Here is a 24,911-nt window from a genome sequence, read left to right as displayed (position 1 = left end):
GTAAACACTCGTAATTGGAATGGCTTCTCGTAAGAACCCAAGGGTAGCCCTAGCAGATATCGGGTCAACAGCCTTGACCCCTCTACTTCTCCAATCCTTCCCGCAACCCTCAATGATTATGTTACGTTCTTTCAGGATACGTCCCGCGGCGACCCGGAAGTGACGGAAAGAGTTACTTCTGGGTTTTGCCACTCGCGCAAGCGCAGGCACACAAAATGACATCACGCACATGCACAGAAGCGGCGAATCGCGACCCGTGCAGACGCGGGTTGTGTTCTGCTCATATTGCGAACGGGCCTCCGGAATGGATCCCCTTCGCAACCTGAGGTACCACTGTACAGATACCCTTAAATTAAAATATATTTACTCTTTAACTTACCGTATTTTTCGCTCTATAAGACGCACTAGACCACAAGACGCACCTAGTTTTTGAAGGAGGAAAAGAAGAAAAACAATATTCTGAATCCCAGAAGCCAGAACAGCAAGAGGGATCGCTGCGCAGTGAAAGCAGCAATCCCTCTTGCTGTTCTGGCTTCTGGGATAGCTGCGCAGCCTGCATTCGCTCCATAAGACGCACACACATTTCCCCTTACTTTTTAGGAGGGAAAAAGTGAGTCTTATAGAGCAAAAAATACGGTAATTCCTTTTCTCTTCCTTACTCTTTCTCTCCTCCTCCTCTTCTTTCGATAAAATATTTAATATTGTTTTTTTTGGGGGGAGGGGGATATATTTGGTAATAAGCTCTGTATTTCTTTTTTTAATACTCTAATAAAAGTTTTTTTATATATATAAAAAGGATACCCAACGATCCACAGGTGGGGCAGTTTGTGAATAACTGCCCAGTGTGTTTTGCCTTTGAATGTGTGGAACTCAAGAGAGCTCTCAGATGGCGCCGGGTGCGAGGAAAGACGGTCAAATGGGGGCTTGTGCTGGCGCAATTTTGGTCCATAGGTCCTCACCTCTGACCACGCTCCAGGAAAAAAGGAACGTCTATACAGCGGTACCTCGGTTCTCGAACGTCATCCGTTCCAGAAGACCGTTCGAGTTCCGAAAAGTCCAAAAACCCAAGGCGCAAAGGGCGGTCTGCAAAATCGATTGAGAAAATGGAAAAACGCGCCGTTCCGACTTCCGAGGCGTGTCCGAAAACAAAAGGTTTTCGGTGTCCGGGTTCTGAAATGTTCGTCGGCGTCCGAGAATCAAGGTACCCGTATCTAGAAGAGACATTCGTTTTTAAATACTGCTGGGATCCCAGTTCCCAGGGGGTTGGGAGTCAGGGAATCGTCATTTGAAGAGAAGCGCGCCCTGTGGCAGCACGGAAACAAGACTCCAAAAGGACCCCCCTTTTTTCTATTCATTGACTTATTAGATATTTATATGTATTAAAGGTAAAGGGACCCCTGACCATTAGGTCCAGTCGTGGCCGACTCTGGGGTTGCGGAGCTCATCTCGCTTTACTGGCCGAGGGAGCCGGCGTACAGCTTCCGGGTCATGTGGCCAGCAGGACTAAGCCGCTTCTGGTGAACCAGAGCAGCGCACGGAAACACGGTTTACCTTCCCGCTGGAGTGGTGCCTATTTATCTACTTGCACTTTGACGTGCTTTCGAACTGCTAGGTTGGCAGGAGCAGGGACCGAGCAACGGGAGCTCACTCTGTTGTGGGGGTTCAAACCGCTGACCTTCCAATCGGCAAGTCCTAGGCTCTGTGGTTTAACCCACAGCGCCACCCACGTCCCTATTTATATGTATACATATGTCTATATAACATCCAGGTTTTTCAGAATGAATCCTGGGGGTGTGACGTGTGTGTGAGAGGCTTGCTCAGGATTCGATTCCTTGACTCGACTCCAAGCAATTATCTAGTCCTCATGAAGGAGCCAGCCTCAACTTCCATTCCTGAATTGTTGTGGGTTTGGACTCGGGGTTCGCTTCCCAGCAATACAATTCTATGATTCTGTGTCAAACAAACAGGGGTTAGCAAGACTATATAGATCTCCCTAGGGGTCTCCAGTTTTAAATTACCGGTCAACCTAAGAATATCAGAAGGCTCAAATGTCCCCAAAGCACTGCCCTTCCGCTGCAAGCCAATGAGGCGACGACAAGGCTTTCAAGTTTGTTTGCGACACGTTAACATTGAGGGAAGTCGGAGGAGGAAAGCAATCGAGGAGAGGCTGGGTGCGTCTCCCCTTTTCTTTGACGGGGTTCCTGCTTCACGCTAGCGGTTTACATAGGGTTGATTCTTTGCTTGTATTCAGCTGGCTAAAGTTGAACTACGGCAGCCGGAAGTCAACGCCATTGGGCCTGGGGCAATTTAGTCGAAGGAAACCATGAATTGGGCGGCAGTTATGCCAATCTTAATCAACCGTGTATCGTGCTATATATACACTGTTTGTGAATACGGTGGTACCTCAGGATACATACGCTTCAGGTTACATACGCTTCAGGTTACAGACTCCGCTAGCCCAGAAATATTACCTCGGGTTAAGAACTTTGCTTTAGGATGAGAACAGAAATCGTGCTCCGGCGGCAGGAGGCCCCATTAGCTAAAGTGGTGCTTCAGGTTAAGAACAGTTTCAGTTTAAGAATGGACCTCCAGAACGAATTAAGTACTTAACCCGAGGTACCACTGTAATGAATTGACCCTGCTGCCTATATTTTGGGATCCTCCTTGGGGGCTTGGCTTTCTTCCCATGGGGTGTGGCTTTCCTTGTGGGCGTGGCTATCCTCGTGTGTGCGATTAGAGGCTCTCCTTGGGGGTGTGGCTATTCCTGGGGGGCGGCCATGACTATGGCACTCTCCTTGGGACTAGGGATACGGGGGGCAATCAGGATGAGTCCCTGCCCTTCACAATTTACCACTACACCCTTGGGGAAGACCACAGGCAGGGCGCGGGTTAAGGAATCGACACTGGGGATTAACGGCAGGCGTGAGGCCAGGAGGTTGTGTTTATCTTTCTTGGTTTCAAGGCATCAATCTGGAGGGAGGCGGGACAAAGCTTTCCTCGTGGATACACCTCCTCACTCAGTGCGAGAGAGATGAGGGACATGCCAGTTTCATGTGAAGACGACCCATCAGTTCTCTTCCTTGCTCACTGTCCGGTCTGTGAAGCACCCACCCTCCTCCTGCGGCTGGGGGTCCGACGGGCCTGCGCCGCAAACACGGTCCGCAACCCCGCCGGGTACGCCACCACCTGAGAAACTCCCCGTAGTTGTTCGTTGCCCCCCATCTCACGCCGGATCTCCGTCAGCGTCTGGGCGGGGGCTTCAAGCAGGCGCTGGAAGAAGCTCTTGCGTCCCACCGGCCGTTCCTGGCAAAAGAAAGTGACCGCCGTACCCCGGTCAGATTTCATCTCCCGCGAGAACCCATCTGAGGTGCCGTCAAAGCAGCGGCCAATGGCGATTTCCTTGGCCAGGCGCGGGTTCTGGTCGGTCACAGTGTAGATGCCGTAGTTGTGCCCCAGCGGGTCCACGGGAGCTAGCATGGTGAAGGCCGAGGTGTCGTTGTTCTCCATGACAGGGGGGTGGCGGCCGAGGTACTCCCTCAGGTAGCTGTTGACCGCCGTACGACGGCAGCTCCCCTGTGGGATGACGGACACCAAAGTCCTGTCGACAAGTCCCTGGTCAAACAGCATTCCACTGCACTTGAACTCGACACAAGCAGCTGATGTGTTATACGTCTCGAGGTCCCGGACGCTCTGAGAGTCCCGCAGGCCGTAAAGTTGTCCTCGAGTCCTGGGGTGACTGCCCCCCACATTTCGAGACCGGACCATGTATTGTTGAGGCCCGTTGATCTTCACCTTAATGTAGCAAGCCCGGAACTCCTGGGGGTTGGGCCACCAGGAGAGGTAGTCCCCGGTCCATGATGTCAAGTCGCTCTCCTTGAACGGCACCACGTTGTACTCATACTTGTCCACTTCCACCCGGTAGAAGCGGAAGTGGTTGGCTGTGACGGGCGCCTGGTCGCAATCCCTCAGGCTCCGGTACGGGTAGATGGGACCGTTGGTCTCGTCGATGTTGTTCTGGTTGGGCTTGGCGAGGTTGATCTTGAAGGCCGTCTTCTTGAGGGCTGGGTCGTCGTGGTCGGATCGCCGGTAGCCCAGCTTGTTGAGGTACGGCTGGGAAACGCCCACGGCGCGAGGGTCAAGCTTCGGGCTGGACGCCACGGCCTCCAGCTCCTCCCCACCCATCGTGGCAGTGACGTAGGCTGTGTAGGCATCGGCTTGCTGGCCGTCGCAGAAGGCAGGAAGGCACGCACCATTGCGACCTGTCACCACGCTGTCAAAACGGCCCCAGGCCTGAGGGTTGGACGGAAAGCCGGGCCGGGGTTCGAGGTTCACCAGGGTAACCACCACTCCCTCCAGCTGTTCGTTGGGGTTCAGCTTCTCGTTGATGTAGGCTCGGACCTTGACGAAGCAGCGTCGATTCTCTGGAACGTCCAGGTTGAACAGCCGCCTTTCACGGATTTCTAGGTTGCCAATCAGGAAGGCCCTCTCCTCGCGTTTGCGGCGCCCTGCCGCGGCCCGCTTAAAGGAGGCCTCCTCTTCCCACAGGCCTGTCACGGGGTTGAGGGACCAGAGCTTCATTTTCTGGACGTGCCCCGGCATCTTAATGAGCTCGGCGTCCATCTTGACCTCCACGCTCCTGGCCTCTAATCCCTGGTTGCTGCCCTCTTCCCAGAAGTCCATGGAAAACATGCCGTAAGTCCGGAGAGGGGAGAGGTCACCGTCGGCGTTGATGAAATTCAAGTCGCTGGAGGCGGCGTTCACGGTGGCAAAGTCCCGTGGATCCACGAAGGTGACGCTGGCCCGTACGGTCCCGTTGTAGGGTAGCCCGTCGGGCCTGAAGAAAGATCCTGAGGGGATGACGATCTCCCCGATGGGGTCTTCTCCAGCTACTTCTCCAAGCTGGATGACGTTGGTCTCCGAAGCTTCCAAGTCAACCGGCTCCTTCCTCCTTATCAACTTGACGTCCTGGTAGACGGCTCCACCGCGCTGGTCAAACGGGAAGACCTTGACAGCCTCGACAAATTTCTGCGTCCGGTCCACAAACTTCACCACCAGCCTCTCCGTGTCCGGTGGAACCTCGATGGTGAAGGTGCCCTTGTAACCGGTGAAGCCGATCTTCTCGGCCCCCAAGTAGATCTCACCGAAGCGCAGAGGTTCGCCATCGTCCGCTGCCGAAGCCTTGCCACGGACCAGTACCTTCGGCTGGGTGCATGAGCTGCAGCCGCACTCCGCAACTACCTTGACGGGGAGGACGTACCCGATGCAGCGAATCTCCCGCACTTCCATGCGGCGTGTCCCGCAGCAATGCTGTGTGGCGTCCCGGCACTGCAGGCTGTCGGCAAGGCTGCCGGCACAGCGGGCATTGGGGCACTGGCCAACGTTGTAGAACTGGGAGCCGGTCTCCTCTTGGAAACACTCGTCGGGGAGTTTGATGAGGTATTCTTCTGGCTCGGCAGTGCAGGCTGGGACACCTGGGTCTGAAACGATAGAAGAAGACCAAAACAAGAGATCTGTTATCAGCTGGTAGAGCTGGTCTGTGGCTTAAGACCAGGGCTGGGTGATACCTGGTTTTCAAGCTTGTGATGTACAGTGGTACCTCGGGTTGAGTATTTAATTCATTCCAGAGGTCCGTACTTAACCTGAAACTGTTCTTAACCTGAAGTGCCACTTGGGGCCTCCTGCTGCTGCCGCGCTGCCGGAGCACGATTTCAGTTCTCATCCTAAAGCAAAGTTCTTAACCTGAAGCACTATTTCTGGGTTAGCGGAGTCTGTAACCTGAAGGGTATGTAACCCGAGGTACCACTGTATCATCAGTTAAACATCATGAGGGATGCGGGTGGCGCTGTGGGTTAAACCACAGAGCCTAGGACTTGCCGATCAGAAGGTCAGCGGTTCGAATCCCCATGACGGGGTGAGCTCTCGTTGCTCGGTCCCTGCTCCTGACAATCTAGCACTTCGAAATCACGTCCAAGTGCGCTGCTCTGGTTCACCAGAAGCGGCTTAGTCATGCGGGCCACATGACCCGGAAGCTGTGCGCCAGCTCCCTTGGCCAATAAAGCGAGATGAGCGACGCAACCCTAATGGTCAGGGGTCCCTTTACCTTTACCTAAACATCGCGATATACCAATATACAGTGATACCTCGGAAATAGAATGGAATCTGTTCCGGAATTTCGTTCGACTTCCAAAACGTTTGGAAACCAAAGCATGGCTTCTGATTGGCTGCAGGAAGCTCCTGCAGCCAATCAGGAGCCCCTTTGGACTTTCGGGTTCCAAAGAATCGAATCTGAACCTCTTTGCCTCAGAGCAGGAATCTGAGCTCACCTATCACAGCCAGCTGGGCCACGGAGGACTTGACGGAGCCGAGGTCATTGCTGGCTTTGCAGTGGTATGAGCCAGCCTGATTTGGCCGCAGGTCCCTCAGCACTAAGCTGCTGTTGTATCTGTGCACTTTGCGGTCCAGGAGAGTCCCGTTGTGGTACCTGGAGGAAGAGAAGAAACGGGGAAGGGGGAGGTCAGAGGCTGACTGAGCGATCAGGGCTGCAAACCATCAATAAGCTCCTTTCCCTCTGGCTGGCTGTTGGCTCTTGTGAGCTTGGAAGCTCTCTGATGCGCCCCGATCATAGCTGTCAACTTACAGATTTGAAAATAAGGGACCAGCAGCCTCGAAAATAAGGGACCAGCAGCCAAAATAAGGGATTTTAGTGAACCAGCAGCCAAACGAAGCATCAAGCGGTGGTTCCCACAGCGCAGCAACCCGGCAAAGGGGACGCAGCAAGGAAAACCACCGTCCCCTCTCCGCTGGGAAGCGCTGAGCAAAGGCGAGTCCCCAGGCAACGCGGCCGATTTGATCGGCACAAGGCATGCAAGCTCCACCCCCCAGTCGTTCTGAGACTCCTTATTGGGTGAGCAACGCAGCCAAGCAACACAGCTGGAGCCTCCCTCCTCCCTGGCCGGCAGGGAGGGAGGGAGAGGAGCTGCTTCCTGTGAAACCCGGGAAATTTAAGGGACATCGTCAATAAGGGACAGCAGCGGGACACGGCGTTGTGATAAGGGACTTTCCCGCCAAATAAGGGACGCTTGACAGCTATGTGCCCGATGAGTGAAGACAGATGCAACGAAGACAGATGCAACAAAGACAGACGTAATAAGGGTGAAAATGGGGTGGAGGGGAAGTTTCAACAATGCCGTTGCGGGGCATTCTTCCAGCTTCTGGAGGTAACTTGAATTACGTACCTCACCGGCAGGCTTTGGTTAATATTTTGGGGTCTAATCTCCTGGTCTGGGCATTACTATTTCTGTTGAACTTCTGCCCGAAGACTTTTTATTATTATTCCAGCAGGAATTTTAACTGATGCTTAATTTCATCGTTTTGACTCCATTCATCTCTTTTTAATAATAATAATAATTTTTGTGCAATGAAATCAGCCCTGAGTGCTCACTGGAACGACAGATCCTGAAGCTGAGGCTCCAAGACTTTGGCCACCTCAGGAGAAGAGAAGACTCCCTGGAAAAGACCCTGATGTTGGGAAAGATGGAGGGCACAAGGAGAAGGGGACGATGGAGGACCAGATGGTGGGACAGTGTTCTCGAAGCTACCAGCATGAGTTTGACCAAACTGCGGGAGGCAGTGGAAGACAGGAGGGCCTGGCGTGCTCTGGTCCAGGGGGTCACCAAGAGGCGGACATGACTAAACAACAACAATCTTTGTAAGCAGCGCAGAGGCTATCGGAGCTAAGCGGCGTATAAATTGTGTGATATTGGAGAGAGAGAGTGTATGCATTTTTTAAAGGAGTCCCTCTTCCTCCTCCTTCCCCAGCAGCGGGCCCCGATCCCCAGCCACTCACCAGTAATACTTCATTGGCTCCGGAATACCCTGTGCTCTGCAGCAAAACCGTACGTTTTGTCCAACTGTCCTCACTTTCTCTTCCGGATGGGACACCATGTAAGGTTTTTCTGCCGGGAATGGACCGGGGGGGACGGGACGGGGGGTGGGGAGAAACAGTATAAAATCAGGATAAATAAATAAATGACCTGTCTTTTTTAAAAAGCGCTCCTTTGAAGGTGACCCGGAAACTGCAACTAATCCAGAATGCGGCAGCTGGACTGGGGACTGGGAGCGGCCGCTGAGATCATATAACACCAGTCTTGAAAGACCTACATTGGCTCCCAGGACGTTTCCAAGCACAAGTAGCTGGGGAAACCAGATAGGCGGGGTATAAATAAATAAATAAATAAATAAATAATAATAATAATAATAATTACCAACTGTATTATGTGGGTTATGAAGGCTCCCTAAGGATGTTAGAGCAAAGATTATGGGATAATGCACACAGTGACTTGAGATCTCGATCACACGCAGTCTGTAGTCCGCTGGCAGTAGGAGTACAATATGGGCATGTCTTTATGTTAACACCTTACATTGAAAAACCTTACATTAAAAACGTGACAGTACAGTGGTGCCCCGCAAGACGAATGCCTCGCAAGACGGAAAACCCGCTAGACGAAAGGGTTTTCCATTTTGGAGGTGCTTCGCAAAACGAATTTCCTATGGGCTTGCTTCGCAAGACGAAAATGTCTTGTGAGTTCCTGCAGGGTTTCCCCCCCCCTTTTTCCCCAAGCCGCTAAGCTGCTTATCAGCTGATCCGCTAAGCCGCTAATAGCGCTAATCCGCTAAGCGGCTAATGGGCTTGCTTCGCAAGACGAAAAAACCGCAAGACGAAGAGACTCGCGGAACGGATTCTTTTCGTCTTGCGAGGCACCACTGTACCAAACTATCGAAGGCTTTTCACCAAAGCCAGACTAAACGTCTTTCCTTCTGCAGTGTTGGATGGCAGGTTGAGAGGAGTTCCCTACCAGGACAGACTTTGCTCATGTGCTCAAGACATCGATTCCATAAAACATATTTTGCTGCACTGTGCAAAATACGAGCAAGCCAGGGCTGAACTGATATTACCCTTGCTGGTACCTTTCCCGGGAAAATCAGAGGCTCACTATGTCAGGCTCCTATTGGAAGACTGGGCAAACGCTAGAACATTAGCAGTGGCAAAGTTTTTATCTTTTGAACAAAATGCTTGTTTAACCTGGAGGTAAGGTACAGGTAAAGGGACCCCTGACCATTAGGTCCAGTCGTGGCCGACTCTGGGGTTGCGGCGCTCATCTCGCTTTATTGGTCAAGGGAGCCAGCGTACAGTTTCCGGGTCATGTGGCCAGCATGACTGAGCCGCTTCTGGCGAACCACAGCAGTGCACGGAAACGCCGTTTACCTTCCCGCCGGAGCGGTACCTATTTATCTACTTGCACTTTGAGGTGCTTTTGAACTGCTAGGTTGGCAGGAGCAGGGACCGAGCAACGGGAGCTCACCCCGTCATTGCGGGGATTCGAACCGCCGACCTTCTGATCGGCAAGTCCTAGGCTCTGTGGTTTAACCCACAGCGCCACCCACGTCCCTAACCTGGAGGTAGGCTGTCTGAATTGTGCATTGCTTTGCAACGATTTGTTGGGTCTCTGGACCGTAAGAAAGAATGATGATTATCTCAACGTAGCTAAAGAATTGGAGTCCGCCCTGTTACCTAGTCGATGGAGCACTAGCTCCACCACTGATGTCCGAGAGCTGTTGGCGATCGCCGGGGCGCTGCCTTGGGCAAACCTCTCGAGTTTTGCGCTGACGTTGACCCCGCTCCCAGCACAGATGCCTCGGACGGTGAATTGGCCGCGCCGGTTGCTCTTAGACAACAGAGCCAGGGGCCGGTCCTGGAGAAAGATCTGGGCGCCGGCGAGGGCCACTCCCTTCGCGCTCCGTACGGTGCCCAGGACGGTGTGATTGGGGCAGGTGCAACTGGTACAGTCCTTGCTGGGGACGCCCACATCACAGCTGAGCTGGCAAGCTGGAAACACAGAGCCACAGAATTGTAGAGTTAGGAGGAAACTTGAAAGCCTTGTCATCGCCTCATTCGCTTGCAGCGGGAGGGCAATGTCGTGCTTTGGGGACATCATATTTGGCCACTGGTGAGAGCAAGTGATGGCAGAAGAAAGAAAGAAAATAAGTAATGGAAGGAGGTAAGTGATGGCAAAAGTAAGTAAATAAGTGATGGATGGAAGGAGGGAAGTGATGGCAGAAGAAAGAAAGAAAAAGAAAAGAAAGAAAGAATAGAAAAAGAAAAAAGTAATGGAAGGAGGCAAGTGATGGCAAAAGTAAATAAATAACTAATAGATGGAAGGAGGGAAGTGATGGCAGAAGAAAGAAAGAAAAAGAAAAAAAGAAAGAAAGAAAGAAAAGAAAATAAAAAGAAAAAGTAATGGAAGGAGGCAAGTGATGGCAAAAGTAAGTAAATAAGTGACGGGTAGAAGGAGGGATGGAAGTGATGGCAGAAGAAAGAAAGAAAGAAAGAAAGAAAGAAAGAAAGAAAGAAAGAAAGAAAATAAGTGATGGAGGGAGGCAAGTGATGGCAAAAGTAAGTAAATAAGCGATGGATGGATGGAAGGAAGGAGGGAGGGAGGGAAGTGATGGCAGAAGAAAGAAAGAAAGAAAGAAAGAAAGAAAGAAAGAAAGAAAGAAAGAAAATAAGTGATGGAGGGAGGCAAGTGATGGCAAAAGTAAGTAAATAAGCGATGGATGGATGGAAGGAAGGAGGGAGGGAAGTGATGGCAGAAGAAAGAAAGAAAGAAAGAAAGAAAGAAAGAAAGAAAGAAAGAGAAAATAAGTGATGGACAGAAGGAGGCCAGTGATGGCAGAAGTAAGCAAGCGATGGTGGATGGAAGGAGGCCAGTCACCAAAGATCTGAAGGAAGCGATGGTGTATGTAATGTAATTAGGTAGGTAGGTAAGTGATGGTTGATGAAACGGAGGGGGGATGATGGGTGGAAGGAAGGGAGGGAGGGAGAGAAAAGCAGAGGGAGAGGATAAGGGCAGGTGCTAGGATGGGGATACCTGGCCAGGTGCAGAGAAACTTTGCCAGAGGAGCAGAGAGAGAGGTTTGGTACCTGGACAGGTTGACAGCGAACATTTCTGCACCTCCGAGGGACGGCCGGGGCAGCGGATGAGCTTGGACTTTGGGCAGCTCCGCCGACGGACCCTCTTCCCTCCGCCGCCGCAGGTCTTTGAGCAGGGGCTCCAGGCCCCCCAACTGCTCCAATGGGGCTCTGTGGGGGCGGAAGACACAGGATTAGAACCCGCTTCTGCACAAAAAAAGAGGTACGCTAAAAAGCAGAGACATCACCTTGCCAACAAAGGTCCGTATAGTTCCACTGCCTCCCCCAGTTTGGTCAAACTCATGCTGGTCGCTTCGAGAACACTGTCCCACCATCTTGTCCTCCGTCGTCCCCTTCTCCTTGTGCCCTCCATCTTTCCCAACATCAGGGTCTTTTCCAGGGAGTCTTCTCTTCTCATGAGGTGGCCAAAGTCTTGGAGCCTCAGCTTCAGGATCTGTCCTTCCAGTGAGCACTCAGGGCTGATTTCCTTCAGAATAGAGGTTTGATCTTCTTGCAGTCCATGGGACTCTCAAGAGTCTCCTCCAGCACCAGAATTCAAAAGCATCCATTCTTCGGCGATCAGCCTTCTTTATGGTCCAGCTCTCACTTCCATACATCACTACTGGGAAAACAGAGCTTGAACTATATGGACCTTTGTTGGCAAGGTGATGTCTCTGCTTCTTAAGATGCTTGTTTAGCTTATATGTAAATCTGGCACCGGCCAAACTACCCCACCGGGGACAGGGGGAGTATCATGTATGCAGAGAAGAGGGGACGGAAATGTCTGGCCTCTGGTCAGAATCAGGCCCAAACCCTTTGGTCCAGGTCTCCGCCAATTGCCCAAGACATCAGCTGGTTTTGCTGGGGATTATTTAGCTGATACTGCAGTGGGTCAGACTGGATGACCCCCCCCCAGGCGGAGGACCCCATCTTCCAGCAATAACCCTTTTAAATTCCTGCTCTCCCGCCATGGCACATGGCACAGACCCGTCTCGCGCCTCTGCTATTTCCATCGCGAAACCTCGGGGGAAAACATTCGGCTGCCGTTTTGGAAGAGCTTGAGAGGGAAGAATTGCAGAGGGTTTGCCAGCCCTCAGCCAGAAACCGAGAGAAAAAGAGTATTTGTAGAGGCTGCCCTCTTTTTTCCAGGCAAAACAAGGAGAAAGAGGAGATCGGATGACTCTCCCGTCTCAGCAAGAATGTTCAAAGCACGACTGAGAAAGTACTTGGCATCTCGCATTGGCGGGAGTGAGGTTCATTAAAAAAATAACTCTTGTCTATAAAAAAACAACAACAGGCCCTTTTGGAGACCAACTACAGCATTCCTGAAATTTTTCTTCGGTGATGGGCTGACCCCATTGGGAAGAGGGGGACGGACAGACCTGTGTCTCCGTTTCCCAAACAATTGCCTCGCCTGTTCCTTGGATTTTGCAAATTCCAAAAGGAGGAATGTCCCTATTTTCCCAGATTGACAGAAGCCGTCCCGGTTTCTGACTTGGCCCCAATTTTCCTTAGGACGTCCCTATTTTCAAGGGAGAAACGTTGGAGGGGATGGAATAGGACGTCCCTATTTTCACGGGAGAAACGTTGGAGGGGATGGAATAGGACGTCCCTATTTTCAAGGGAGAAACGTTGGAGGGGATGGAAAAGGACGTCCCTATTTTCAGGGGAGAAACGTTGGAGGGGATGGAATAGGACGTCCCTATTTTCAGAGGGACGCGGGTGGCGCTGTGGGCTAAAGCCTCAACGCCTAGGGCTTGCCGATCGAAAGGTCGGCGGTTCGAATCCCCGCGGCGGGGTGCGCTCCCGCTGCTCGGTCCCAGCGCCTGCCCACCTAGCAGTTCGAAAGCACCCCCGGGGGCAAGTAGATAAATAGGTACCGCTTACCAGTGGGAAGGTAAACGGCGTTCCGTGTGCGGCTCTGGCTCGCCAGAGCAGCGATGTCACGCTGGCCACGTGACCCGGAAGTGTCCCCGGACAGCGCTGGCCCCCGGCCAATAAATGTGAGATGGGCGCACAAACCCCACAGTCTGTCAAGACTGGCCCGTTCGGGCAGGGGTACCTTTACCTTTACCTTTACCTTTATTTTCAGGGGAGAAACGTTGGAGGGGATGGAATAGGACGTCCCTATTTCCAGGGGAGAAACGTTGGAGGGGATGGAATAGGACGTCCCTCTTTTCAGGGGAGAAACGTTGGAGGGGATGGAATAGGACGTCCCTATTTTCAGGGGAGAAACGCTGGAGGGGATGGAATAGGACGTCCCTATTTTCAGGGGAGAAACGTTGGAGGGGATGGAATAGGACGTCCCTATTTTCAGGGGAGAAACGTTGGAGGGGATGGAATAGGACGTCCCTCTTTTCAGGGGAGAAACGTTGGAGGGGATGGAATAGGACGTCCCTATTTTCAGGGGAGAAACGCTGGAGGGGATGGAATAGGACGTCCCTATTTTCAGGGGAGAAACGTTGGAGGGGATGGAATAGGACGTCCCTCTTTTCAGGGGAGAAACGTTGGAGGGGATGGAATAGGACGTCCCTATTTTCAGGGGAGAAACGTTGGAGGGGATGGAAAAGGACGTCCCTGTTTTCAGGGGAGAAACGTTGGAGGGTGTGGTGGATAGGCAAGGACCGAAGGGTAGACGTTAAGAGAATGAAGCATGGGGCAGGAGGCTAGCTCAGGAACAGAGCAGCTGCTTTGGGTGCAGAACGCCCACAACAAACGCAGCCCCGCCCAGCGGTACCCAACCCCAGGATTCGCACTCGTTACCTCGGCAAGGTTCGTTGCTGCACGCCCGACGCTCAGCAGATTTCCCTGAGCACTTGGTCAGCCTACCAAGGGTCGGAGCAGAGCTGTTCAAACAGCTCCGGTGTCTGGTTTGGACGCCGTTCGTTCCGCAGGCCGTCCGTGAACAGGAGCTCCAGGAAGACCACACTGACCACCCCAACCAGTCCGTGGGATCTTTCGAAGCGATGTGAAGCCAGGAAGGGAGAGAAGAAGGCGGAAAGGATATTTAGCGTGTGGAAAACATCTTTAAAATGCAATTGCTTTTTTTAACAGGGAGTTGGGAATCCTAAATTCAGCCCAGGTCTCTCTATCCACCTGTTGGAACTCTCCCCAGGGAAAAAAAACCCTTCCTGAAGTCTCATGTTGGAGGGTTTGATTCCCCAGGTAGTGTGTTTAATTTTTATTTTTTATTATGAAGAAACTGAGCACGACGTCTGCAAGCATCAGCCCTGCGGGATCCAGCAGCCAATTATGGCATGCATTTTCTGGAGAAGTCTGACAATCTCTGAGCGTCCCTATTTTCCAGGATTTACAGAAGCTGTCCCAGTTTCTGATGCGATCCCAGAATTTTGACCGCACTTTTCCTTGGGGCGTCCCTATTTTCAGGGGAGAAACGTTGGAGGGGATGGAATAGGACGTCCTTATTTTCAGGGGAGAAACGTTGGAGGGGATGGAATAGGACGTCCCTCTTTTCAGGGGAGAAACGTTGGAGAGGATGGAATAGGACGTCCCTATTTTCAGGGGAGAAACGTTGGAGAGGATGGAATAGGACGTCCCTATTTTCAGGGGAGAAACGTTGGAGAGGATGGAATAGGACGTCCCTATTTTCACGGGAGAAACGTTGGAGGGGATAGAATAGGACGTCCCTATTTTCAGGGGAGAAACGTTGGAGGGGATGGAATAGGACGTCCCTATTTTCAGGGGAGAAACGTTGGAGGGGATGGAATAGGACGTCCCTATTTTCAGGGGAGAAATCTTGGAGGGGGTGGTGTCTGCCCTTCCTTCCTCCCTCTCCCAATTAACCTCCATCTCCAGGGCCCAGTGATAGGCGGGAGAACAAGACCTGGTCTGGTCTGAAGAGGAGCCTGGTGATGGCATTAAGCACGACTCATTCCTTCTGCTTTGAAGCCCTGGCGACCATCGCAATATGTCGCCGCGATGTCACCATGTTTGACAGGTGAGCAGTCCTGCCTGCAAGGGCTGGCCACCTTAGCGCTCTCACCTGGGGGGCAGAGGAACCGGACGTGGTAGTTGGAGCACGTCTTGCCCCCGGGCTGCTCCTGGTTGTGGCACCGGAAGCCTTCTTGGGGGCTGGAGTGAACCACCTCCCCAACTTCCTTCGGCAGCTCCCATTCGGTGGTCCGGGCTTGGATGGCGGAGGGCTGGGCGCAGACGCGATCCGGGTAATAGAAGCGGATGGCTTCCAGGGTCTCAAAATCGCCTTCGCCTCCTGGGTGGTCCACATTGAACCACGAGGTCCATTCTCCTGCAAAGGAGAGCTGGGGTTTAGCAGAAGCCAGTGCCCCCACTTCTGAACTGGGGGACCTCCTCCATTCCTCCATCTCTCCCCCCCCCGGCGCCGGATTTATGTACAGTGATACCTCCGGTTGTGAACGGGATCCGTTCCAGAGGCCCGTTCGCAACGTGAGCAAAATGCAACCCATATCCTTTCCCAATCATTTTTAACCACCGCATTTTTCGCTCCGTAAGACGCGCAACTGCTGCTCGAATTTTAATCGCCAAGAAATGGAAGACACAAGAATTACCAGCGGTGGAAGAATGGCAGAGGAAAACGATGGAATATACGGAGCTGGCTGACCTTACTGGAAGAATCCACGGCCAAAAAGAAGAGGAATACCAAGAAGAGTGGAAGAAATCAAAGGACTATTTGAATAAATACTGCGATATTGAAAATTAGAAATTACTTGAAAGTACCAAAATAGGCCTGGGATTAAATAAAGAGTTAATTAAATAAATAAGATTTAGAACTTTAAGAAATTTTATTTTAATTGCAATATTGTGTTTTTTAAAAATTGATATTAGAAAACGGCTACATTTTAATTACAAGGAAATTCAGATGGGAGGGCCCAGAGGAAGCCCAAAATATGTTTATGAGGTTAGAAGTTTAAATAACTAATTAATTTGTGTTGTTTAGGTGTTTACCGGTATTTTGTTTCTACTCTCTTTTTTGTTTATATTTGTGATCTTGTCTTTTTTCTTTTTGTCCCCCCCTGTTTTTCTTTTGTTGTGAAATGTGAAACTTAATAAAAATTATTTTTTTAAAAAAACATAAGACACACTTTTTTCTTCCTAAAAAGTAAGGGGAAATGTCTGTGCATCTTACGAACCGAATGTGTGGTTCCTGGACCCGAATTGCCCAGGGGCGAAAAGCAGATCATGCTTTTGAAAGAGGGAAGGGGGTGTTGAAACAAAGCCGCTGAGCAGCTGATCGGCAAGCAATCGGGAGCGAGATAAGGGATGCTAGAGGTAAAGGAGGCTGCCTGGGAGGGGAGAGGTAAAAGCCCATGGATCCTCAGGATTTTTACAATGGGTCACCCCAAATTCACCCGAAATCCACCACCAGATCACATAGCATGTCCACGGCTACAGCCTGAACCAAAAAAACACGCATCAGCTGTTTCCTGGTGCAAAAACATGGTTACAAAGCACGGATCCACATGGATCCTCAGGATTTTTGCGTTGGGTCACCCCAAATTCACCATCAGATCACATGTCTGTGGCCACAGCATGAAGCACAAAAATCATACATCCACTGTTTCGTTCAGAATATATATTTTTTTCTTGTTTCCCTCCTCTAAAAACTAGGTGTGTCTTATGGTCAGGTGTGTCTTATGGAGCGAAAAATACGGTACTTTACAATTCCACCATAGAGGATAAAAAGTACCTTCCTTCTCTTTACACTTCCAACACTTATCGGAACTTGCTGTATACATTTTAGTCATTTTCGCCAGCTTCCTAATTATTTGGGTAGGCTTGTCTAAACCGCAAGGTTTTTAGCAGGCACCGAAAAAGGAGACGGTGAAGTCGCCCGCCTGACGTCAAGAGGCAGGAAGTTCCTATGTCTAGGTTCTGAGAAATGTGGAACAGGCATCTTGGGGCAACTGTAGCAGTGGGAAGTGAGCTGGAAAATGCATCAGATTAAACCAAATTTAAGGACGCGGCTGGCGCTGTGGGTTAAACCACAGAGCCTAGGGCTTGCCGATCAGAAGGTCGGCGGTTCGAATCCCCGCAATGACGGGGTGAGCTCCCGTTGCTCAGTCCCTGCTCCTGCCAACCTAGCAGTTCGAAAGCACGTCAAAGTGCAAGTAGATAAATTGGTACCGCTCTGGCGGGAAGGTAAACGGCATTTCCGTGTGCTGCTCTGGTTCGCCAGAAGCGGCTTAGTCCTGCTGGCCACATGACCCGGAAGCTGGACGCCGGCTCCCTCGGCCAGTAAAGCGAGATGAGCGCCGCAACCCCAGACTCGGCCACGACTGGACCTAATGGTCAGGGGTCCCTTTACCCCTTTAAGGAGGTGAGACAGAACGATCTGCTCGTTTCTTGCAAAATCTTCTCCGGCCTTTCCCCCCAAACCCTTGGAGATAAATCTGTAATTCCAGGAGAAAATGACTTACCAACCATGCCCCCATCAAAACTCGAATGGGTGCTCTCTCTCTTCTTCTGTTCCTTGGCTGGGCGCGATTGGTTCTTCGCCGGTGGATCTGTTGGAAAAGGTGCAACAGGCCGTTCAAAGAGACCTGTGGAGATGGACTACATGGAATTGGCAGAAATGACTGGCAGAATCCGAGACCAGGGAGAAGAGTCGGTGAAAGAAGACTGGAAGAAATTCAAAGACTACTTACAGAAACATTGTAAGATTAATGAATGTTAGAAGGATGTTGGATAGAAACTAAGCGGTTTCCAGCTGTAATGTTTTAAGAGATATGAAAAAAAAGAGGTTTTACAAATGGGTAAAAGCTTAATGGTAAGGATTTGCCGAACTAACAAATCGAACTGGAATACAAAGAAGGGAGGTATGAGGAGGTCCGAGGAAATAAGTGTACGGAAGTTATGTTATTGAAAATTAATGTGTGTTTTTAACTGTTTTTTTATTTTGTATGTTTATTTTTCTTTTGTCTTGTTATATCTTAAAAACTTTTAATAAATATCTTTTTTTAAAAAACAACAAAGAGACCTGTGGAAGTGCAAGGCTTGCGCCCACGATTATGTATGTTTTCGTCGTTCCCGTTTGAGAATACAGTGATATCTTGGTTCCCAAATGCCTTGGTACTCAAACTGAGTTTTGCTGAGTTTTCACATGTGGTGTAAGCCGCCCAGAGTGGCTGGGGAGACCCAGCCAGATGGGTGGGGTATAAATAATTATTATTATTATTATTATTAACGGTCAGAGAAAAATTTTTCTCCCTCCCTCCTAACATCTGAGTTAGTGGACATGTATTGAAGCTGTATGTAGGGAATTATTATTATTATTATTATTATTATTATTACCCCACCCATCTGACTGGGATCAAATCAGAAAGTTCTATAAATGTGGGATTGTCCCTGGGAAATCAGGACACTGGGATGGTCTGTGATGGCGGTAAAGAACAGTAGTATATATTAAATTCTTCCCATTTTTTCTGTTTTGCCCCAGGATGTTTTCGACTGCATGTTTTTGGAAAGCTAGAAAAAAGAGGTGGAATATATATCCTGCACTGGGTCTTTTCTTTTAGCAGACCAACATGATCAGGCGACAGCAAAAACTGCAAGGTTTTTAGCAGGGGCGATTAGAATAAGATCTATTATTTGGTTATTGATGCAAAACGCGCCTCCCCAAAAAATGTGTTTTCTATAGTTTTTTACCTCCATCTTCAGTACGTTTTATTTCGTTGGCTAGTTGCTGATGCAAATCAAGATTCTTCTCCTCTGCTATATTCCCAGAGGAGACGGAAGGAATAATACAGAATAATTCCTGCACTGGGCACTGACCAGACTCAGAAATTGCACTGATATTGGAACGGAAATACCGATTTAAACTTTTTTTTTAAAAAAATATATTTTATTAAGGATTTTCTTGTTTTACCGATTTAAACTTTGAAGGCAAACCCCACCATCTGAAGCTCTCTCCGTGACTGAGATTTGCGCCGGGAGCAAATATGCAAACGGACCCATTTCCCCTCCCTGCAAAGTAGAGGGCGTGAGACTCTTAATCTCAGGGTTGCAGATTCGAATCAGCCCCACTTTGGGCAAGAGATCCCTGCTTTGCAGGGGATTGGTTTAAATGACCCTCGCGCTCCCTTCCAACTATTCTATTCTATGATTTAAACCGCCGGCTGCGTTGAAGGCTCTCAGCGTCACTTCCAGTGGCAAGGAGTTCCGCCGATCCACAAAGTCCTTCCATCAGTCCGGGATGAATCTATTGCCTGAGGATTTCATCACATGACCCCAGTATTATGGGGAGGCAGAAAACTCCCCCCCCCCCGGCAATTTATTCATTATTTATTATTATTATTATTATTATTATTATTATTATTATTATTATTATTCTGCAGACACCCAGATATTTCACGGGGGCCGCAGGCGAAATTATAGGACTATATGATTATATGAAATTATAAAGCTTCTATTTACAAGCAAAACAGCTAGCTTTCTGCTGGTTGGACCTGGGGGGGGGGGAGAGGAGGAAATGAGATCTGAAAGGGGGCCACGGAAAGGCTGAGAAACACTGGGTTAAGGCATGGTGAATGCCAAGGTTGCAGGTTCGAATCCTGAATGCGACGAAACTCAACGATGGTATGATGAAGTTCTGTGATAATTCCCTGCCCTTTGCCCTAAGGTCCCAGGGCAGGTTATACAGCAATTAAACACAATGTGTGTGTGTAATTACATAGATTAGATAGATATAGATAGATAGATAGATGATAGATAGATAGATAGATAGATAGATAGATAGATAGATAGATGATAGATGATAGAGAGAGAGAGAGAGAGAGATGATAGAGATAGAAATAGATGATAGATAGAGATAGATGATGAGAGAGAGAGAGAGAGAGAGAGAGAGAGAGAGATGATAGATAGATAGATGATAGATATAGATAGATAGATGATAGATAGATTAGATAGATAGATAGAGATAGATGATAGATGATAGATAGATGGATTGATGGATAGATGGATAGATGGATAGATGGATAGATAGATAGATAGATAGATAGATAGATAGATAGATAGATAGATAATGATAGATAGATAGATAGATAGATAGATAGATAGATAGATAGATGATAGATAGATGATAGATAGATAGATAGATAGATAGATAGATAGATAGATAGATGATAGATAGATGATAGATAGATAGATAGAGATGATAGATTGAAATATAGATGATAGAGAGATAGAGAGATAGAGATAGATGATAAATGATAGATGATAGATGATGATAGATAGATAGATAGATAGATAGATAGATAGATGATAGATAGATGATAGCTAGATGATAGCTAGATGATATAGATATAGATATAGATATAGATATAGATATAGATATAGATATAGATATATAGATTATTACTTATTAAATTTTTATACCGCCCTATACCTGGGGGGGGTCCTCAGGGCGTTTCACAGAACAAAATCAAGATATAAAAACCCCTCACAAAATACATAATAAGAATTAAACAACAACAACCCAATAGCTCGCCCCCCCCCACACAAAATACACATTTTAAAAAGGTGTCGGGTGTAAAAAGTTTAGCACAACTTACGACCGCAGAAATAAGGTGGGTTCTGAAAGAAAAAAAGTCTTCGCTTTCGCGAATTTCAGGGAGAGACCGCGATTCCACAGCTCAGACGCAAAATTCACAAACTTCCCTTAGTATTTTGGTCCCTGCTGTCTCTCTTTTTGGGTGGATTTTTGGGTGCAGCTGTTGTGGTTCGGAGGGGAGGGCACAAAAATTATCTGCCCCCCTTTGTATGGAAATTTTCCTCCTCAAAGTCTGCTTCAAATCCAGTCTTTTCTGGATTTGTTTCAGGAGGTTTTTAACGTTTGATGTTCTATCGAGCTTTTAATATTCTGTCAGGAGCAGAATATTATTATTATTATTATTATTATTATTATTATTATTATTATTATTTCTCCCCCTTGTCAGGTCTTAAGCTTCAGTTTGCTCTGTCTCTCCACGAAGGTGTGACTCCCACCCTCTCGAATCGCACAAAATTCACACACGACACCCCCCCAAAAAAGACACACACAATTTCTGCAAGCAATTTTGCACAAGGGGGAAAAAATTCTGCGAGGAATTCCCGCCCCCCATTATAAGGAGCCAAATCGAGCGCTGGTCCTACTCAGAGTAGACCCATTGGAAATAACAGACACAGCCAACAGAAACCTGCGGATTTCAACAGGTAGGATTGAATGGGCTGTAAGCCAAATGCACAGTTGTTTTTGCAAAAAATATACTCTTCTCCCTCCCTGCAGGAGTGCACCCCCCCAAAAAATAAAATATTTTATCAGGAAGTAACATATTTATATTTATATGAATTTATATATTTATATAGGGGACGCGGGTGGCGCTGTGGGTTAAACCACAGAGCCTCGGACTTGCTGATCAGAAGATCGGCGGTCAACTTATATTTAATATGGGACCTCTTACCCTGCGATATAAATTTGAATAAATCTCTTCTCCATGTGTCAAACCATCCCATTTTCCCAATTATAGGAATCATCCCAGGATTCAAAGTGGGGCAGATTTGGAGGGGCTTTTCGTCTCTGCGAGTCTGTGAACCGGACACATCTGCCCCTATTTTCTGCCCCCTCGTCACCTCATTCCTGCTCCGAAGCGGGGGGTCAGGCTAGATGTCCTCCGGGGTGGCCCTGCGATTCGACGGCCGGAAACTGGAAGGGGAAAAAAAAAGGCGTTTACCTTGAGCTGCCACGCAGCCGAAAAGCACCAAGCAGAGGAAAATCTCCGCCTTCCGGCCCTCCATCTCTCCGGCCTCGGGTTCGAATTCCTCGCACGCTTTCTTCCTTCTTCTTTTTTCTCCTCCTCCCAGGTTCGGACACACAGGAGACTCAGGGGTCCGGTGTTGTCCCTTCTCGCAGGTCTCTTTGAAACTGGAGCTGCGTTGGAAAAAGCAGGTCTTTATAGGAGGCTGTTTCTATCGCTCCTCAGGGAACTTTTTGGACAGCGAAGTCTTGACCGAGGGAAATACGAGAAACGGGGGAATCTGGTCAAGTCGGGCAGAGCTGGAAGATTATCAGGAGAGCTTTCTTTCTTTCAAAAAAAATACAAAAATGTTTTGTTTTATTGTTGTTGGTTTTGGGAAGCCTTCCACAGTAGCTTTTGCTGGTTTAGGCTGCTAAAATTGGACGGGGTTCACGAAGAATGAGAAGAGGCAGTAAAACCAGCAATGAGCTCATGTCGCCCTCATTCCAGAGGTTTCATTATAGATGTGTTCTTCTGAAGCCAGCGGTTCGTCACTGTTTATTACAGACCACTGTTTTTGACATGGGTCGAGTTTTTATTACGATTCTTTGAAGCCAGGCTGTGGAACGCCTTCCTAAGAAATCTGCAAAGGGGCCTCGCCAGAAATGCTGTGTGATTATTATCACAACAATATTATAATGATTTATTATTTATACCCCGCCGATGTTTCCCCGGCCGCTCTGGGCGGCTCCCAACAGAATATTAAAAGCACGATAAAACGTCAGACGTTAAAAGCTTCCCTGAACACGGCTGCCTTCAGATGTCTTCTAAAAGTCAGGTAGTTGCTTATTTCCTTGACATCTGATGGGAGGGCGCCACCACCGAGAAGGCCCTCTGCCTGGTTCCCTGTAACCTCGCTTCTCACAGGGAGGGAACCGCCAGAAGGCCCTCGGGAGATGGACCCCGGTGTCCGGGCTGGACGATGGAGGTGGAGACGCTCCTTCAGGTATACTGGGCTGTTTAGGGCTTTCAAGGTCAGCACCGACACTTTGAATTGTGCTCAGAAAAGTCCTGGGAGCCAATGTAGGTCTTTCAGGACCGGTGTTATATGGTCCCAGCGGCCGCTCCCAGTCACAGTAGTCCAAGCAGGAGATAACCAGAGCATGCACCACTCTGGCCAGACAGCCTGTGGACAGGGAGGGTCTTATCCTGCGTCCCAGATGGAGCTGCCCTGGACACAGAATGGACCTGCACCTCCATGCACAGCTGTGAGTACAATATGACTGTGAGTCCCATACGGTCTCGGCAGCCGCTCCCAGTCCCCAGTCTGGCTGCCACATTCTGGATTAGTTGCAGTTTCCGGGTCACCTTCAAAGGCAGCCCCACACATTTATATAGGGAGGGACAGTATCTCTGCCGGGGGCACGCTGTGCTCCTTCTGGGGTCATTTTCTCCATCTTTGGCCCCCAACCTGCACTCAGCTCTCACCTGCGGCTCCTAGAAGCCATCAGCGTGAGACAGCGGCAACACCTGGGAACGGCTTCGACTGGTCGGCTAATCCAGGTGAGGGCAGCTAAACCAGGTAAAAGGACCCCTGACCGTTAGGTCCCTTCGTGGCCGACTCTGGAGTTGCGGCGCTCATCTCGCTTTACTGGCCAAGGGAGCCGGCGTACAGCTTCTGGGTCATGTGGCCAGCAGGACTAAGCCGCTTCTGGCGAACCAGAGCAGCGCACAGAAACACCGTTTACCTTCCCGCCGGAGCGGTACCTATTTATCTACTTGCACTCTGACGTGCATTCGAACTGCTAGGTTGGCAGGAGCTGGGACCGAGCAACGGGAGCTCACCCTGTCATTGCAGGGATTCGAACCGCCGACCTTCTGATCAGCAAGTCCTAGGCTCTGTGGTTTAACCCACAGCGCCACCCGCGTCCCTTTTAGTTTGCCTACCCATGCCTTAAACAGCCACGGTTTCCCGTAGACATTCCTGGGAACTGTAGTTTGAAGTTATCCCCCTATCCCCAGCTTGGTTTAACAGCCAGCCCCTTTTTCCCAGGGAATTCTGGGAACTGTAGTCCTGACCAGGGACTCTGCCCTACAAAACTGGGGTGTGGTGGGGCTTGCCCTCCAAGTACGCGGCACCTGAGACATTTGTCTCCCGCTGAAAAACAGAGGCAAGCAATTAAGGAAACAAAAAACCGGTATCAAGGAACTCAGAAGTTGATGGCTGGAGTATTTTTGTGTATTTGTGATGTGCCCTTCTATTTTCTTTTTGTTCGCAAGAGATGTGCTGTTTTCCTTTTGTTCTGTTTTCCCTTCCCATACCCTCTCTCTTTTTCTTCACCTAAGTTTTCTTTGTGTGTGTGTATATGTTGCTTTTAAACCGATAAAGATTGCACTTGAAAAACAAACAAAAGGTATTCGTCTGCCCAATGAAATAGAAAGCTAAAAAGCTCGCCGTGTTTGTGTGTGTGTGTGTGTTTGCAGACACGAGGGCAATTTCCGGACGCTTGCAGAGGAACCCGGGGCGCTTTTCTTACCTACATTCTGCGACACACACACATCCACGAGCTCCGCAGCTGCCAAATCGCCCCCTTTCCGCTGCCCCGGTCATCCGCTGCGGCCGGTTTTATTCACAGATTCAGCAGCAAAGGGGATTAGGTCAACACAAACCACTTTCAAACCACAAAGGGGACGGTCGTCTGGTGTTTTGTTTAGCTGTGGTGGGCAGAGGCTGGTCCGAGTCAAATCCCGAACCTCCCCCAAACCAACCACCCCAGGCCAGGGCCGGATTTCGGTTTGATGAGGCCCTCAGCTACTGAAGGTCATGGGGCCCTTTATATGTCCAGCTGTCCTTTGTCCACAACAAATTGTCGTTTTTGGTGTTGAATAAAAGCTACATCAGGACGCGGGTGGCGCTGTGGGCTAAATCACAGAGCCTAGGACTTGCCGATCAGAAGGTCAGCGGTTTGAATCCCCGTGATGGGGTGAGCTCCCATTGCTCGGTCCCTGCTCCTGCCAACCTAGCAGTTCGAAAGCACGCTAGTGCAAGTAGATAAATAGGTACCGCTCTGGCGGGAAGGTAAACGGCGTTTCCGTGCGCTGCTCTGGTTCGCCAGAAGCGGCTTGGTCCTGCTGGCCACGTGACCCGTAAGCTGTACGCCGGCTCCCTCGGCCAGTAAAGCGTGATGCGCGCTGCAACCCCAGAGTTGGCCATGACTGGACCTAATGGTCAG

At 49.6% G+C, this 24,911-nt stretch overlaps 1 protein-coding gene across 1 annotated transcript; it reads right to left on the bottom strand.

Moving 5' to 3' along the window:
* Positions 1–523: 523 nt before the first annotated feature.
* Positions 524–24,911, bottom strand: CILP2 (cartilage intermediate layer protein 2). Its single transcript, XM_082206252.1, has 10 exons — positions 24,216–24,911; positions 21,676–21,872; positions 17,386–17,472; positions 14,973–15,236; positions 13,733–13,924; positions 10,982–11,140; positions 9,572–9,886; positions 7,847–7,955; positions 6,324–6,481; positions 524–5,477 (listed from the first exon to the last, which is right to left on the bottom strand). The coding sequence occupies exons 1-10, from the start codon at positions 24,287–24,289 to the stop codon at positions 3,085–3,087; spliced, it is 3,948 nt and encodes a 1,315-aa protein (XP_082062378.1). The 5' UTR covers positions 24,290–24,911; the 3' UTR covers positions 524–3,084.

Source organism: Podarcis vaucheri (genome assembly GCF_965113315.1).
Source record: "Podarcis vaucheri genome assembly, chromosome: 18".
In the NCBI taxonomy this organism is placed as follows: domain Eukaryota; kingdom Metazoa; phylum Chordata; class Lepidosauria; order Squamata; family Lacertidae; genus Podarcis; species Podarcis vaucheri.
This window is presented reverse-complemented; position numbering and strand designations above follow the sequence as displayed.